At 41.0% G+C, this 18,262-nt stretch overlaps 1 protein-coding gene across 2 annotated transcripts in view; it reads right to left on the minus strand.

The window, feature by feature from the left end:
* LOC129676294 (zinc finger protein 43-like) overlaps nt 1-18,262 on the minus strand; it is a 49,689-nt gene that overhangs the window by 13,705 nt on the left and 17,722 nt on the right. The window contains exon 5 of one of the 2 annotated variants that reach the window (XM_055606636.1): nt 10,597-10,602. In XM_055606636.1, coding sequence (XP_055462611.1) covers nt 10,597-10,602 — 6 coding nt within the window. Of the gene's footprint in view, nt 1-4,681; nt 4,746-10,596; nt 10,603-18,262 lie in introns of those variants that run through there. The other variant, XM_055606634.1, reaches the window with a different exon arrangement.

Genomic DNA, 18,262 nt, shown 5'->3' on the forward strand with positions numbered 1-18,262 from the left:
GTACATAGATTGGTACATTTATTTAGGTTATAATTTATCCTTCTCAGGTCTCTGATCACATTGATGGCTAAGCTAAAGAGCAGACAATTAGATCCACTGTTGGTTCATTGGTCAATTCATTAGCCAGTTAGAACTACTAGGTAGTAGATCTCTTATTTAAAAATGCAAAGAGGTTTGCCTTGCTCACAGGCTTCATGTTAATTGCCCATGTCTTATGGTAAATAACTGGATAGAAAGATGTAAAGTTTATGTAAAGTCTAAGGATATGAAAGTTTAAGTTATGAGGGTCTAAAAAAAGTTGAGGCTCTAGAAAGATGTTTCAAAGTTGGTAAATGCAAGAAAGATTGGAGGGTCTAAGGTTTGTGAATGCAAGTTGTAATGATATAAGAAAATAATTTAAGGCATATTACAAATGGGAGATATTTCAGATTTCTCCCCCCACCCCTGAAGCTATTGTTGTGCTTATGCTATAAGATTTTAAAAGTTCAGAGTTATGAAATTAATCAGTAGAATTCTAATAAGCTGATGGAGCACTAACTGCTTATTATTCAGTCACAAACTCGAGGTTTTAATTCCCTTTGTTTTCTGGAGACAGACTTAAAGGTACTTCTCATCATGCTAAAAATATCTATCTAATGTATATATCTCTGATCCAAGCCATAGCTTTTGCTAGGTCTTAATGTCATGAGTCTACTCCTGCTGTCTTGCAGATACCTGTTACCTGCTTTTTCTAAAATATGGATCTTAATACAATGGTGATACTAATATACTTCATTTTGTAAACTAAAATTCATATGAGTTTCGGGAAATCAAAAAAGTCAGAAGACCTGGATCTACCATAGCTCAGACCCCAAATGAATTTTTCCCTTGGTCTTGGGATTCCTCACTTTCCCCATTTACTAGACAAATTTTTACTTCTGTCTCTAGTCTGAATTTGTCTCAGCAGATTTTCACCTGGCTGATAGACTCCATTCAGGGATCACCTATGGACTGCAAGCTGAAATCTGGACTTGCTGAAAGCTGAAGTAAACCAGTCCAGTCTAGCCGATGTGATGGCTCCCTGTCTCTTCAACTGGATCGCTAATTATATGGTGCCCTGTTGCCTAGCTTTCAGCCTTCCTGGGTCCCCAATATCTCCACCCCAATGTCAGACTGAAGAAATTTCAGAAAAGGGGGTCATCAGCCTTTATTCTACCTAACAGGCTAAAATGCTAAGTCAAAAGGGATTCCCTGCCATAAAAAAATGGGTTCCTATGTTGTCAATTAACATGCCAGAAAATTGGCCTTTAGTCCTGTCTCTTCTAGTCATGCTTTGTGCCCCCTGTATGATTATGCCTAGCATTAAAAAAAAAAAAAGTCTCAATACCAGCCATTGGACCCATCTCAAAGATTTGAGATTTTATCCTGTTCAAGGGGAGAATGGAAGGACCAGGCCTGACCTCCTCCCTCAAAAGTCATCAGTACCAGGAACTAGACCATAGGTCACCAATTCCAGGAATAAGAAAATCACAAAATTCCCTACCCAATGAATAGCCTGGAGGTAACCACAAAATGAGAAGGTATCTCATCTGAGGGTGGGGCATCTGTGCTGGGCAGTCCACCGAACTAATATTCCTGAGGTCTATATATAGCTCACTGAATGTTAGTTATGTTAGTTAGCCAATCACTTTGTAACAAGCTTGCCCTTGCTGAATACCATCCAATCCTGTAACTGCTAAGCTGGGAATTCCGGGCTCTTGCTCAAACCCCAAATAAAAACCGTGGTGTGTAGCTGCTCAGGGCTCTCCTCTCTGATCGATTGCTTTGATGACAATGGAGAGACCGAGCTTAAGCCCGAATAAAGCTGTTTGCTCTTGCATACATGGTCCAGCTCCTGGTGGTTTTTGGGAACCTTAAGATCTGGGCACAATAGCCCTTGTGGTCACCACATCCCTTACAATATATGAGTTGTGTAAAAACTATAATGGGGCTTCCAGCCCCTCACTGGGCAATATCACTGGCACTCACAATAATAATTGATCTCTTCCAAGCATTGCTACTGGAGCAGATTAATGATTCACCCACCACCTTTGAAAAGATTTGAGATGTCGATTATTAACAATGGCCCTTAGAAAGAATTTAGAAAATGATTGTTTAGGAAGATTAGGTAAAGATGTTTTTGCTAGTGGCTCTTATGTAAAAAATCTTAGAGAACAATTTAAAGTTCAGAAAAGTACATTCTTAATAAAGCCAAAAACTTTTTTTAAAATTATTGTTATTATTATTATTAATTGCAATTTATTTACTTTGTATGCCAGCTGTAGCCCCCCCATCTCTTCCTGGTCCCACCCTCTCTTCTTCTTCCTTCCCATGTCCCTCCCCTCTTCTAGCCCACTGATAGGGAGGTTCTCCTCCCCTGCTATATGACTGTAGCCTATCAGATCTCATCAGGACTGTCTGGATCCTCTTTCTCTTTGGCCTAGCAAGGCCTGCTTGTCAGTAGGAAGTAATCAAAAAGCAGGCAACCAAGCTCATGTCAGAGACTGCCCCTGCTCCTTTTACTAGGGCACCCCCATGAAGACTGGGCTGCCTCTGGGCTACATCTGAGCAGGGGGGTCTATGTCCTCTCGGTACATGGTCCTTGGTTGATTCATCAGTCTCTTCAAGGACCCTTGGGTCCAGATTTTTGGCTCTGTTGGTCTCTCTGTGGAGCTCCTGTCCCCTCCAGGTCTTTCTATATCCCCCTTCTTTCATGAGATTCCCTGCACTCTGCCCAAAGTTTGGCTATGAGTCTCAACATCTGCTTCAATAGCATGCTGGCTAGAGTCTTTCAGAGACTCTCTGTGGTAGGCTCCTGTCCTGTTCTCTGTTTATTTCCTTTCCTGATGTCTATCCTGTTTGCTCTGAGTGAAGATTAAGCATCTTCCCTAGAGTCCTCCAGGAAATGCAAGTCAAAACAACCCTGAGATTTCACCTTACACCAATCAGAATGGCTAAGATCAAAAACTCAAATGACAACACATGCTGGAGAGGATGTGGAAAAAAGGGAACCCTTCTCCATTGCTAGTGGGAATTAAACTTGTGCAACTACTTTGGAAATCAGTCTGGGCTTTCTCAGAAAATTAGGAATACTGCTACCTCAAGATCCAGCTATACCACTCCTGGGCATATATCTGAAAGATGTTCAACAATACAACAAGGACATTTGCTCAACTATGTTCATAGCTGCATTATTCATAATAGCCAGAATCTGGAAACAACCTAGATGTCCCTCAGCTGAGGAATGGTACAGAAATTGTGGTTATATTTACACAGAATTCACCCTTCAGGGTTTGCTCCATTCAAATCGTGTGTGTGTGTGTGTGTGTGTGTGTGTGTGTGTGGTTGGGTTAGAATCCATTTTTACCTATCCAATGTGTGAATGTGTACATATGTATGTATGTATGTATGTATGTATGTATGTATGTATGTATGTATGTGTAAAGAGGAGCTTGGAAGAAGGAGCCTGTTGGACCCTACCTGCTGGAATCATCAAGTGTAAGTGTGTGTGTGTGTGTGTGTGTGTGTGTGTGTATGTGTCTGTGTGTGTGTGTGTGTGTGTGTGTCTTTTCTCTCTTTTCTTTTTTAGACACTTTGCCACTACCAGTGGAAAGCACACGCTAGAGCCAACAGCCCTAGGCCCCTCTTACCATAATAGGTGTAAGCCCATTTATTTCAGGAAGCCACCAGCACTGGCCCACCAACATGAACAATTAAGTTTTGGCTTCTCAGTTTGCCACTCTCAGTGCAAGGCCAAGTTCGGTACCTGTCGGTTCCAGCCTGGAAAGTTACTCTCAGAGCAGGTCTGCTGCGTGACCAGCCAGCACCTGGATATGAGCCCTACCTCCGTTTTCCCTGTTGATGTGGAAACTGGTCTTCAACAGAGACCAAATTTCTGACATCGCAGTCTCTGATGAAATAGGGTGTGGTAATATTTTCTAGTATGTTTCACTCTGCAGTGTAGGATCAGTGATCGTTCAGACGATGCAAATCTTAGAGTGTCCACGTTATTTGATTTTTCTGCCTCACATGGGTGTGTGAGTATGAAGATTCCAGTCACAGTGAGTATACATGAGAGATTCCTATCCAAAGTGAGCCACCCTGAAAATCAACAATTTATTCCAAAGAAAATGGGACTAATATCCCATACACCAAACTTCCCCGCAGGACGGTCAGTCCTGGAAACTGCGTGCTACATGAACTCAAAACCAGAGTCCTAGGCCGGCCATGGAGTACAGGAAGGACAGGAAAACCCATTTGCTCTAGAGGTCCAGAGAAATCTGATGACAGCAATGTGAGAGCTGATTAAAGCAAGCTTCCCCAGCCAGGGTGGAGTGTGAGCTCCCATCACCACCCGGGCTCAGTCAGCCCAGCCAACCTGCTCTAACAATCCCAGACCCTCCCCGCTCGCCCTCCATTCTTGCACTAGCAGCTCTCCAGTCCCTGAAAAACAAGACTGTCTCAGTCAGCCGCCAGATCCTAACGGAGCATTCACTCCCCGCCATCAGCACGCCTTCTCCCCAGCCCTAAAGGGAGTCGCAGCACTTAGGCTAAGCCTAGTTCAAGCACTGCACGCCCTGGTCAGCTTCTCCCCGCCTCCCGCCCGCCCCTCCTCCGCTCCCTCCAGGACGGCCGGTCCACCCCGCACAGCACCCTGACCCACCTCCATGTCCAGCACCTAGCTTAAGCGACACTGTCCCAAATTAGAGAAAGCCGCAGTTTGGAGAAACAAAAATGAATACGGAAGCAGAGAGCAGAGTCCTGCCTCGTGACGTCATGATGAGAGAGACTACATTTCCCACAAATCTATGCGAAGGACTGCCCCAAACCAAAGACTGCAAGGTTTACAGTTTATCGCCCATGGACGGTCACTGGAATTAGGCTGCTCTTAAGATCCGAGATTTATTAAGGACATTGTGGAAATATGAGTCCAGACTTGTACAGCAGTGTGTATTAGGTTTACTTCTTACTCTGATTCATATGTTGTGGCTTGAAAAGCTCAGGTGTAGATATTAATGGCATTGACTAAATTTTAATTTAAAATAAGGAATTAAGAAGCTACATTGGGACACACCACAAACTCTATTTTTACAATTTTTATATTTAAATATGCATTAATTACGTACGTTTTAAAAATTAATTTATATATTTAATTCACTTTACATCCCGATTGTAACTCCCTCCCTCTTCTTCCAGTCCTGAAGAAGAAGGACTCTTCTTCTTCCTCTCTCTTCCCCATCCACCCCTTCGCTGTTCCTCAGATAAGGGGAGCAACCACACGCGCGCACACACACACACAAACACACACACTCCAACTCATTAAGTCACATCAGGACTGAGCAAGTCCTCTTCTGCTGTGGCCTAGTGAGGCAGCCCTGCCAGAGGCCAGAGGGAAGTAACCAAGCAGGCCACAGAGACTGCCCCCACTTCCCTTACTGGGCAACTCACAGGAAGCCTGAGCTGCCCATCTGCTTTATCTGTGTAGGGGACCTAGGTCCAGGTCATGCATGGTCCTTGGTTGGTGCTTCAGTCTCCAAGAGCCCCTCTGGCCCTTGCTTAGTTGGCTGTCAGTCTTCTTGTGGAGCTCCTGTCACCTCCAGCTCCTTCTAGCCTTCCCCCCACTTTTCCACAAGACACCCCATGCTTCGCCCAATGTTTTTCTGTGAGTCTCAGCTGCTGGGTGGAGCCTCTCAGACAACAGCTATACTAGGCTCCTGACTGTGAGCATAGCATAATATTAATAGTATCAGGGGTTGGCTGTCACCCACGGGGTGGGTCTCAGGAAGGGCCAGGCATTGGTTGTACATTCTATCCCTGCTCTGTCTTTATCCATGCACATCTTTTAGGCAAGGTAAATTTTGAGTCAAAGTTTTTGTGGTTGAGTTGGTGGTCCCCTCCCTCCACTGGGAGTCCTGTCTAGTTAGAGGGTGTCCTCTTCAGTCTTTAAAAATCCTGCTACTAGGTGTCTCAGCTAGTCACCCACACATCCTCCCAGAAGCCTATCTTGTGGTAGGTCTCCAGCTTGTCACAGAGATGTCCATGCCCATGGTTTCTTTTCTCTCTGTAGGCCCTCTGTCCTCCACCCTTCCACATTCTGCAGGTCTGGTCTCCACCCTCATTTCTCTCTGTGAGCCCTCTCCTCCCTTGTTCCCTCTCTTCAGCTGAAGAGCTTAAGATAGCCTGAATATAACTCCATTTTGAAATAAAGATCTTGACTGGGAACTGAATTCAGGTACCAGGAAATATCACAAAATGTACACCTGTCAGAAAACAAAATTAACTCTCCTAGCAACAGCCTCCAGGAAATATAACAGAATAAATGCTTCATAGAAAATAGAGACAAACTCCCTGGCAATAATTAATGGGAATCGGTTGAGAATCGGGTGAGAAAATTCTCCCCAATGTTTCAGATATGGTTTAGAAAAATAGCCATTGTGATTATATGCCTTAGCCATTGTGATTATGTGCCTCAGAAAAGGTCACCCCGCCCTGCTAAACTTCACCCAATTCTGTAACGCCAAGGCTTGTGCCCCCCTGCTTGCTGCCATGGAAACCCCCCGCTCACAGACTTTCCCTTTAAAAATCCTGTTCACTCAGAGTTCGGGGTCCCACTTCTCTACTGCTGTGCCGGTGAGACTTGGGTCCCGAGTTCGATCGCTTTCATAATAAAGCTCTCTTGCAATTGCATCGAGTCATCTCCTGGTGGTCTCTGAGGGTCCCGTGAACCTGGCATAACACAGCCACTCTTTCTATTCTACTTCCCCTTCTGATTTGTTACTTAGCTTCTTTGGGTCTGTAAATTGTAGTGTGTCTACACTTCACTATGTGGCTAAAATCCACGTTTAAGTGAGTACATACTAAGTATGTCTTTCTGGGCCTAGGTGACCTTACTCAGAATGATCTTTTCTGGTTGCATCCATTTGCCTGCAAAGTTCATGATTTCCTTGCTTTTAATAGTTGAGTAGTATTCCACAATTCTTTATCCATTGGGCCACAATTTCTTTATCCATTTTTTGGTGGAGGGATATCTGGGTTGTTTCCAGATTCTAGCTATTATGAATACAGCCGCTATGAACATAATTGAGTGAATGTCCTTGTTGTATAGTGAAGCATTACAGTTTTATGTCCAGGAATGGTATGGCTGGGTCTTGAGGTAGATCTAGTCCCAATTTTCTGAGAAAGCACTAGATTGATTTCCAAAGTGATTGTACAAGTTTGTAATCCCACCAGCAATGGAGGAGTATTCCCCTTTCTCCACATCCTTACCAGCATATACTGTCATTTGAGTTTTTGATCTCAGCCATTCTGATGGATGTAAAATGGAATCTCAAGCATTTTGATTTCCATTTCCCTGATGACTAAGGATGGTGAGCATTTAAGTGTTTCTCGGCCATTCAAGATTCCTCTGTTGAGAATTCCATTTAGTTCTGTGTCCCATTTTTAATTGGATTTTTGTTTGTTTGTTTCTTGGTGTATAATTTGAGTTCTTTATATATTTTGGATATTAGCCCTTCATAGGAATTCTTAATCTGTAGACCACCTTTTCATTCCATTGACAGTGTCCTTTGCCTTATAGAAACTTGTCAGTTTCAAGAGGTCCCATTTATTAATTGTTGAGCTTAGAGCCTGAGTTGCTGGCATTCTATTGAGGAAGTTGTCTCCTGTGCCAATGAGTTTAAGGCTTTTCTCCACTTTCTCTTCTAGTAGACTTAGTGTATCTAGGTTTAATGTTGAGGTCTTTAATCCATTGGGACTGGAGCTTTGTGCAGGGTGATAAAAATGGACGTATTTGTATTTTCCTACATATATACATCAAGTTAGACCAGCACCATTTGTTGAAGATGCTGTCTCTTTTCCATTGTATGGTTTTGGCTCCTTTGTCAAAAATCAAGTGTCCATCAGTGCGTGGGTTTATTTCTGGGTCTTCAAACTGATCATATTGCCTTTTTATATACCAATACCATACAGTGTTTATTGCCATTGCTCTGTAGTACAGCTTTAAGTCAGGGATGGAATGTTCTTTTATTGAATAGAATTGTTTTAATTGTTCTGGGTTTTTGTTTTTCCATATAAAGTTTAAAATTGTTCTTTCTAGGTCTGCAAAGAATTGTATTGGAATGTTGATGGGGATTACATTGAATCTGTAGATTGCTTTTGGTAAGATGGCCATTTTTTACTATGTTAATCCTGCCAAGCCATGAGCATGGGAGATTTTTCCATCTTCTGATATCTTCTTCTAATTCTTTCTAATTCTAATTCAGAGACTTGAAATTTTTTTCATACAAGTCTTTGACTTGCTTGGTTAGGGACACACCAAGGCACTTTATGTCTTTTGTGGCTATTGTGAAGGGTGTTGTTTCCCTAATTTCTTTCTCAGCCCTTTTGTCTTTTGTATCATGCAGCACTACTGATTTTTTTTTTAATTAATCTTGTTTCCAGCCACTCTGCTGAAGGTGTTTATCAGCTGTAGGAGTTCACTGGTGAAATCTGTCAGGTGCTTTATGTATACTATCATATCATCTGCAAATAACAATAATTTTACTTCTTCCTTCCTGATTTGTATCCCCTTTATCTCCTTTGGTTGTCTAATTGCTCTGACTAGGACTTCAAGTACTGTATTGAAGAGACATAATTAGAATGTGCAGCCTTGTCTTATCCCTGATTTCAGTCGGATTGCTTTAAGTTTCTCTATTTAATTTTGTGCTGGCTATAGGTTTGCTGTATATTGCCTTTATTATTTTTTAGGCATGTGCCTTGTATCCTTGATCTTTCCAAGACTTTTAACATGAAGGGATGTTGGATTTTGTCAAATGATTTTTCAGCATCTAATGAGTTGATCGTGTGGTTTTCTTTTTTAAGTTTGTTTATATTGTGGATTACATGATGGATTTTTATATGTTGAACCACCCCTGCATGCCTGGGATGAATCCTACTTGATTATGGTGCATGATATATTTGATGTGTTCTTGGATGCCGTTTACGATTATTTTATTGAGTATTTTTGCATCAATATTCATAAGAGAAATTGGTCTGAAATTCTCTTTATTGGGTCTTTGTATGGTTAAGGTATCAGGGTGACTGTGGCCTCATGGAATGAGTTTGGCAATGTTCCTTATGTTTCTATTTTGTGGAATAGCTTGAGGAATACTGATATTAGGTCTTCACAGAAAGTCTAGTAGAATTCTACACTGAAACTGTCTAGTCCTTGGGTTTTTTTGCTTGTTTTCTCTCTTCGTTTTTTGTTTTTGTTGTTGATGGGACACTTTTGATGACTGCTTCTACTTCCTTAGGTGTTATAGGACTATTTAACTTGTTTTCCTGATCTTATTTTAACTTTGGAAAGTGGAATCAATCAAGAAAATTTTTGACCTAATTTAGATTTTCTACTTTGGTGGAATACAGGCTTTTGAAGTAAGACCTAATGACTCTTTGGATTTCCTCAGTGTCTGTGGTTATGCCTCCCTTTTCATTCCTGCTTATGTTGATTGAGATACTGTCCCTCTTCCTTTTAGTTATCTCAGGTAGGGGTTTGCCTACCTTGTTGATTTTCTCAAAAAACCAACTCTTGGTTTTGTTGATTCTTTGTATTGTTCTTTTTATTCTGATTTATTGATTTCAACCTGAGCTTGATTATTTCCTGCTGTCTACTTCTCTTGGGTGTGTTTGCTACTTTTTTCCCCCTTTTTTCCAAAGCTTTCAGGCGAACTGTTAAGTTGCTAGTATGGGATCTCTCCAACTTGTTTTTGAGGGCACTTAGTGCCATGAACTTAGATTCCTCTTAGTTTCCTCTTAATTCTTTCTCCTCTTTCTGCTTTCATTTTGTCCCATTTAAGTTTGGGTATGTTGTGCCTTAATTTTCATTGAATTCCTTTTTTTATTTCTTCCCTGACCCAGTGGTCCGTTTCCGTGAGTAGGCTTTTTGTTATTTCTGTTGTAATCTGATCCATGATGATCTGATAAAAGTACAATGGCTTAATTCATTTTGTGTGTGTGTGTGTGTATGTGTATGCCATTTCAGGTTTGCTTTGTGAACAACTATTAGGTCGATTCTGGAGAAGGTTCCATGTGGTGTTGAGAAGAATGGATATTCTTTTGTGTTTGGGTTAACAGTTCTGTAGACATCTATTAGGTGTATTTGATTCATGACATTTATTAGTTTCACTATTTCTCTACTTAATTCTGTCTCAGTGATCTGTCCACTGAGGAGAATGAGGTGTTAAAGTCTCCCACTATTAATGTGTAGGGATCAATGTGTGATTTAAGCTTTAATAATGTTTCTTTTACAAATGTGGGTGCCATTGTATTCAGGGCACTGATGTTAAGGATTGAGATGTCCTCTTGGTGGGATTTTCCTTTGATGAGAATGAAGTGTCCCTTCCCATTTATTTTGATTAATTTTGGATGAAAGTATTTTTACTAGATATTAAAATGGTTACTTTAGTTTGCTTCTTGGGTCAGTTTAATTAAAAAACCTTTTTCCCTTCCTTCACTCTGAAGTAGTATCTATCTTTGTTGCTGAGGTACATTTTTTGTATACAACAGAATGTTGGGTTCTGTTTACACATCCATTCTCTTAACCTGTGTCTTTTTATTGATGAGTTGAATCCTTTGATGTTGTGAGATATTAAGGTCCAATGATTGTTAGTTCTTTTTATGGTGGAGTTGTTGGAGATAGTGTGTTTGTGTGCTTGTCTTCTTTTGGTTTTGTTGAAGTTATTTATATCCTATGTTTTCTTGGGTGTAGTTGACCTCTTAAGGTTGGAGTTTTCCTTCTAGTATCTTTTGTAGGGTTGGGTGTGTGCATAGATATTGTTTAAATTTGGTTTGGTCATGGAATATTTTGTTTTCTCCATCTATGGTTATTGAAAGTTTTGCTGGGTAGCCTGGGCTAACACCTGCGGTCTCTTAAGTTCTGCAAAACATCTGCCCAGGCCCTTCTGGTTTTTACAGTCTCCATTGAGATGTCAGGTATGATTCTGATAGGTCTGCATTATATGTTACTTGACCTTTTCCCTTGCAGCTTTAAATATTTTTTTCTTTGTCCTATACATTTGTCCACCACATTTATTGTGTGGTGGGAGGAGTTTCTTTTCTGATCTTATCTATTTGGTATTCTGTAAGCCTCTTGTATGTTTAAAGGCATCTGTTTTTTGTTTGTTTGTTTAGGTTTAGGATTTTCTATCATTTTCTTGAAAATATTTCCTGGTTCCTGTGACATTGTGCTTCTGGCACTAAGACTCCACTGGGTGCTACCACCTTGGAAAGGAGACCTGTTATACTCCTACTCATACCACAAACTCTTTAGGATTGTTTTTGAAACCAAGTTTTCTATACCCTTGGTACTCTGGGGTTTGAGACAAAATAATCACAAGTCTATGTCCCAAATTACAAAGTACCAGAAGAGATCAAAGGGCTACTTATTGGTAAAGCACCTGCATAAAGTTAAGTAGGCCTTGGTTAATAACCATTACTACAAATAAATCAATGAGGAAAAAAATGGTTTTAGTGTGTACAATAAAATCTAGTTTGGGGCATGGGCCAGGGGACACAGATATCTCTTATTACCTATAGTTAAGCCCCAGAATTCCTTTGATACTCATGTGTCCACAGTCCCTTGTCCACACTTTCATCCATTAATCTGCATAAACAATTTAATTTTGTGAGAGCTGTTTAATTCCTTTGATACTCATGTGTCCACAGTCCCTTGTCCACACTTTCATCCATTAATCTGCATAAACAATTTAATTTTGTGAGAACAACCCACTTCTCTCTGGTTGCTAACAAACTCAGGCAAGGATCCGCCACCAGGTGTTCTCTGAGTTCCCTGCTCCTCTCCCAAAGGGAGGAAAACTGGCCTTGAGATCAGTATAGCATGGTGTGTGCACTGACTCCCAACACACCATCCATCATAGGATTTGACTCCATATTAGGTCGGACCTGCCCTATTCAACTTCTCTACCTTTTCTACTCCTGGCATTCCTCCTGTGTGGCAGTTTTAAAGGGTATGTTTTTACTTAAACTTCACTGTCCTATCTCAGAACACAGAAATTATTCTTCCTTTGATAAAAAGGCACCATTGTTAATATAAAATAAGCTCATTGCAATAAAAAGGCTAGATTAACACCATGGAGTAACGGGACTCCCCCATCTCAGGTGTGTTTATTCCTGAGACCCAACTACAAACCCTAGGAGAGGAGAGAGTTCATTTTCATGCCATCGACACTGATCCACAATGAAATTATTTCTCAGCTGAGACAGTGGAAACATCAGAATATTTTGTTTTATAACCAGGAGAAACTCATTATACCAGGTTTTATGTCAACTTAACAAAAGCTAAAGTCATCAGAGAGGTGTGAGCCTCAAGTGAGAAAATACCTCCAAAAGAGTGGGCTGTAGACAAGCATGTAGGACATTTTCTCAATAAATAATTTATAAGGTGGAGGTACCCAGACCATGGTTGGTACCACGGTGGTACCAACCATGACCTGGTGGTCCTGGGTTCAGTAAGAAAGCATCCTGAAAAAGCTACAAGGAACAAGCAAGTAAGCAGCACCCCTCCATGGCCGATGCATCAGTTCCTACCTCCAGGTTTCTGCCCTGTTTGGGTTCCTACCTTGGCTTCCTCCAATGGGCAGTATTCCAGACATATAACACACATAAACCCTCTGTCCCTGTGTATTCTTGGTACTTGACTACTCCTGGAATTACCTAGAATCTAGAAATGGAGGGCCTATCTGTGAGTGATTTTTTTTTAACTTAAAAGTAAATGAATCCACTTCTAATCCAGACTTTTGCGATAAAAATTCATGTGCTTTTGATCCCAATCTTGAGGTGGGAAGATACACCTTTAATCTGGACTGCACCTTCTACTAAAAGCCTATATAACTGGTTTTCAACCCCCTTGGAATCTTTTACAGGGATCACTTCAGACCACCTGCACACCGCATATTTACATTATGATTCATAACAGCAAAATTAGTTATAAAGAAGCAACAAAAATAATTTTATAGTCGGAGGTCACAACATGAGGAACATCATCAGGGTTGCATTATCAGGAAGGTTGAGAACCACTGCTACATAAAGACATGGGATGCTTTTGCTCTCTGCCTACTTGCTCTCATCTTGCCAGCAAGTCAATTCCCTCACTGGCATCAGAACTACATCTTTGAGATTCCAACTACTAGATTCTTGGACTTTCCATTCGCTGTCACCCATCATTAGATTAGTTGGACTACAGTCTGTAAGTCATTCTAATAAATCTCTTTTCTATGTATAGTCATTCAGTAAATTGTTAGTCTAGAATACACTCCCAAACTTCTTTCTGATCATGTTTCATCATAGAAATAGTAATCCTAACTAGGACAGAAGTTGGGGTACCAGGATTGTGGGAAACTGATCAGACAGACTTGACCATGTTGTTTTGGGGAAGATTGTGGAAGGACTTGGAACTTTGGGCTAGAAAAAAAACTGAGAATCCAAAATTTGGTGAGCTGTTCTATGGGAGCCTGGTAGATAAGAATCTTGAAAGAAATGCAGAGTATGAAAGCCTTTCGGGTAAAGTTCAGAAGGAAGTTTGAGAGCCACTTGAAGAATCTAAGGGGGCTGTTGCATATTTTGAGTTCAGAAACTGTGGTTCTTAGCTGGGGCTGAAGAATCTGCTGTAATTAACAAGATACCCAAAGCACTGAAGTGAAACTTTTTTTCTAGTAGGATAATTAATGCTGTTAAGTGCTATGGAGTTTATAACCACAGGGTAAACATTCCCAGACTCAACTCAGATTATAATTAAACAAATTTATTAAATCTGATAGCAGGACCACAGTCTCTAACCCAAATGTGCCCAGAGGTAGGTGAAGAGCTACTCTGCTCTGCCAAAACTGAATTATCAAGGTGACCTCAAAATAGACTGAATGACTACATAAGCAAGCTAAAGAAATTAAATCAGCAGTTAGTCATGTCACAACAAACAGATGGTCATGGCTGAACATTTCTGAGTCGGGTCAGGCTGTTAGGGTTGCTGGCACCTTATCTTCCAGGAACTTGAATCAGTGACAAACTGCTATTCGGTGCCCAGTTAGATGTCTAGCACAAAATGGGTTTCTTTAGTCATCACATTCCTCTAGATCATATGAATCAAATTAACTCATGTGGAGGTACAGTTGATAAAGAGCCTGTAGGGCTAATGTCCTAACAGAACTGATTCTTTTTAAATGTCTGTTAGTAACCAATTTAAAATGCAAGGGCTGATCGGAACATCAATAAATAGTAAAAAGAATAAGTCTAGCTATGGCAGCTAAAAGGGTGGTAAACCATTTGGACCAAGACAAAAGAGACTGGTGCCAATTAGAGTGGTGTTGGCTTGTCCCTGTAGAGACGGCACCTGGTCCTCAAAGAATGTAGGGAGCATCTCAGTCTACCCCCTACCAGTTTCTGCAATGAATTTAGTTAATAGTCCTTTAATAGTCCTGTTAGCTCTATCTGTCCCGAGCTTTGGGACACATAGACACAATGTAAGTTCCAATGCATTCCTAGAGTTTAAACCACTTGCTGAGATACTTTGGCAGTGAATATTGAGCTATTGTTAGACTCTAAAGAGTAGAAAAGGCCAAATATGTGGTGATCTCCGTCAGTAACTTCCTGGCAACTATATTAACCATTTTTGATCTGGTGGAAATAGCTTCTACCCATCCTAAAAAGCTCACTGTAAAAACCTAGCAAATATCAGTAGCCAAACTTGTCAGAGTAACTTCAGTGATATCCAGGTTCCAGTGTTTACCAGTCAGTAGGGCCTGGCTATAAGTATCTAGTGCCCTTTACCTTGGTCAGGATTGGGATCCAGATTGATAAAGTTGAGGAAATATACACTCAATCCATCTTTCTGCATCTACCCTGGTTACCCTGAGACCCACTACCAATTTCCTGGCTTCAGTCATGGTTTGATCCCTTAAGTAAGGGAGGACTGAGATGTGGCAGTTCCCAACAGGCCTGAAGCTTCTCAGAGAAGGAAGCATCCTGATATTCCAGACCACTGGTCAAAAGAAGAACCATTAATTAGAAAAGAAGGTCTGGGCCTCTGATCATCAGCCCCTTGCACCAAGCCTACTGGGGGCCCATTAGGCTTGAATGGGGCTCAGCTGAGGCAGAGCATAATCCAGCCCACTCCTGTGTGAAGGTGAGGTAGGTCAGGAGAGATTTGTGGGACTGTAAATGCTTGTTGATCCCTTTAGACACAGTCAGGTCCAAGATTGGACTGATGATGGAGGGCTCAACTCACTGTGGGCAGTGTCACAACTGGTCTGGAGGTCATGCATGCTATTAAAAAAGCATGTTGAGGGGCTGGAGATATGGCTTCATGTTTAAGAGCACTGGCTGTTCTTCTAGAGAAGCCAGGTTCAATTCTCAGCACCCACATGGCAACTCATAATCCACAACTCCAGTTTCATGGATTCTGACATCCTCACATACATACAGGCAAAACACCAATGCACATAAACAATTTTTAGTTAAAATAAGAATATTTATTAAGAAAGAAAGAAAAAGGAGTAAGGAAAGAAGAAAAGGAAGAGGAAGGAAGAAAAGAAGGAAGGAAGGAAGGACCTGAACAAGCTTAACATTGCTATTCTACACATGATGTCTCCTTCCTCAGAACCTTTGCTCTTATGAAAGATGGGCCTTTACCTCACACCTACTACGGCATCCTGCTTACTGTTGTCATTCTAGCAGCTACTTTCCTTGTTTATGCATCGTCTTGGCCCCTTGACCCATTTGTCCTCAAATGACTCTGGACATTTCTGGGCAAAGTCAGCATCAACCAGGGAAACCCATGAAAACTTGTCTCTCGCTTCCATGTTGTACTGTCCAGGCAGAGAACTCCTTAAACCTCATCATTACCCATCACAGTGCTACCTCTAGAAACATATGCAGCCTTCTTTCTGTGCCCTAACCCCATTTCTTCTCCAGAAGTCTGACTCCCTGTAGTTTCTGGAACCAAAAAGACTACAGCCCATACTGCCTCAGGCTTTCTGAGTCCTTTCCCTGATTGGGATCCAGGCTCTGTCAATGTGTCATACCCTGCCCCTCCTCCACCAGGCCTCCAAACCCTGGCTAGGTCCAACTCTTCACCTACTCTGTGCCTAGCCCCTGTGCTAGTGTTATTCCAACAAGAGCCTTGTACAACACAGTGTGGTTCATACTTTCAGCTTTGTCTAGCGTGGGCAAGACCCTGGGATGAATTCCACTTTAGAAAAAAAGAGAGAAAGGAAAGAGGGGAGAGGGAGAGAGAAAGGAAGGAAAGAAGGAAGGGAGGAAGGGAAGAAGGGAGGGAGGGAGGGAGAGAGGGAGGAAGGGAGGGAATGAGGGAGGGAGGGAGGGAGGGAGGGAGGGAGGGAGGGAAGAAGGGAATGAGGGAGGGAGGGAGGAAGGAAGGGAGGAAGGAAGCTGAACAAGCCATGCAGAGGAAGGCAGTAAGCAGTATCCAAGGGCTCTCTACAGTTCCTACCTCCAGGAACTGCCCTACCTGATTTCCTACCCTGAGTACATTCAGTGATGGATTGTTCCTGGAAGTGTAAAATAAAATGAACTGTTTCCTCCCCAACTTGCTTTTGGTGATGGTGTTTTCTACTGCAATAGAAACCCTAACTAAGACATAGATAAACACTATCAGTAAAATAGCTGTTCACAAAATTAACAAAGTATCATTAACCTTTGTATACACCAACAAGATACTTTCAAAGAAAGTTATTAAAAAAAAATAGCACCTAGTCACCATAGTCTTAAATTTTTTTTAAAGGAGACAAACCTTAACCAAAGAATAAAAATGGCCACATATAAGCAAAGCAATTTATGCATAAAGAACAGTCAAATGTATATTACCTAACAACCTCAAACTATCCTACATAGCCATAGTGATAAGGATAACATGGCACTCCCCTAAAACAAACATGAAAATAATGGAATATAAAATACTACCTAGAGAGAAAACACTAAGGTAAAGGACACATAATATTTGACAAAATTTACAAAAGTATGTGCCTGAATAGACAGCCTTTTCAACAAATAATGCTGGCAAAATTGGATATCCAAATTCTTCTAAAAGGAAGAATAAAATTAGATCTATTCCACTTATCCTACAAAAATAAATTCAAGCTGGATGAAAGATATTAATGTAACACTGAAATGCAAAAAGTATCATTGTAACTAATAGTTCAACACCCACATCACTTTTCTTTCTTCTGCACTTTTGCAGAAAAGTTATTTATCACATCTGTGACTGTGTGTGCATGGTGGTGTGTGTGTGTATGTACTGAAACAGTTTAGAAAGAGAATAGAGTAATAAAGGGGCAATGAGGAAATAAAGAAAAAATAGAAAGAAAACACTTTCATGTATATGTATTAAAGGTCAAATAACACTTTTATTTTTATTAGTAACTTTTCCAGTTACTGTGATAAAATATAAGAGCAATTTGAAAGAAAGAGCATACTCTGGCTCAGAGTATGATCTGGCGGTTTGAATAAGAATGGACCCCAGAGGCTCATATATTTGGATGTCTGGTTCTCAGCTGGTGAACACTTTAGGAAGGATTAGAAGGTGCAGCCTTTTCGGAGGAGGTGTCTCAACAAAACAAATTCTCTTAAGTATAAAGAATAAATAATTTCTCTTCATACCTGGATTTGCAGAGTTTCTCATATGTATAAATTTAAAATACCACACGAGAGTAGAACACTGTTCAATAGTTATCCATTATCTTTGCTCTTACAAAGTTCTTCTCTAGTAAGAGTTATTCAATGTTTAATTAAGCACAATCAATTAAAAAAATCATTATAGTCTGTTGATGAATATAAAAAACGGGCTGTTTACTGTTAGTAGCCTATAATTACTGTGGCAAGATTATTTAACCTGCTACCATGTCAATAAAAGACAGACACCTGTTATATTTTTAATATGCCTATACATTGGAGGAGGCAAAAACTAACCTCCTAAGGTACACTTTATCCTCCCAGCCCCAAATCCCCTGCCAACTGCTCTAATGATTCTATCTGGGTTACTTGCCATCCAAAATTTCCATAAATACTCATGTATGTTTCTCATGTGGGCTGCTTTCCGCCATCAAGCCTTTCCATGAAGGAGGCTCCGCCCAGCCACGTGCTTCTTCTGTAGTTCTACACCCTCGCTCCTCCTCTCTCCTCTACCTGTCTCCTGTCTCTCCATGAACCTTCGCTTTGCCCCCTCTAACCCACTCAGCCC

This window comes from Psammomys obesus, unplaced genomic scaffold, assembly GCF_907164565.1.
Source record: "Psammomys obesus unplaced genomic scaffold, mPsaObe1.curated_primary_1811, whole genome shotgun sequence".
Classification (NCBI taxonomy): domain Eukaryota; kingdom Metazoa; phylum Chordata; class Mammalia; order Rodentia; family Muridae; genus Psammomys; species Psammomys obesus.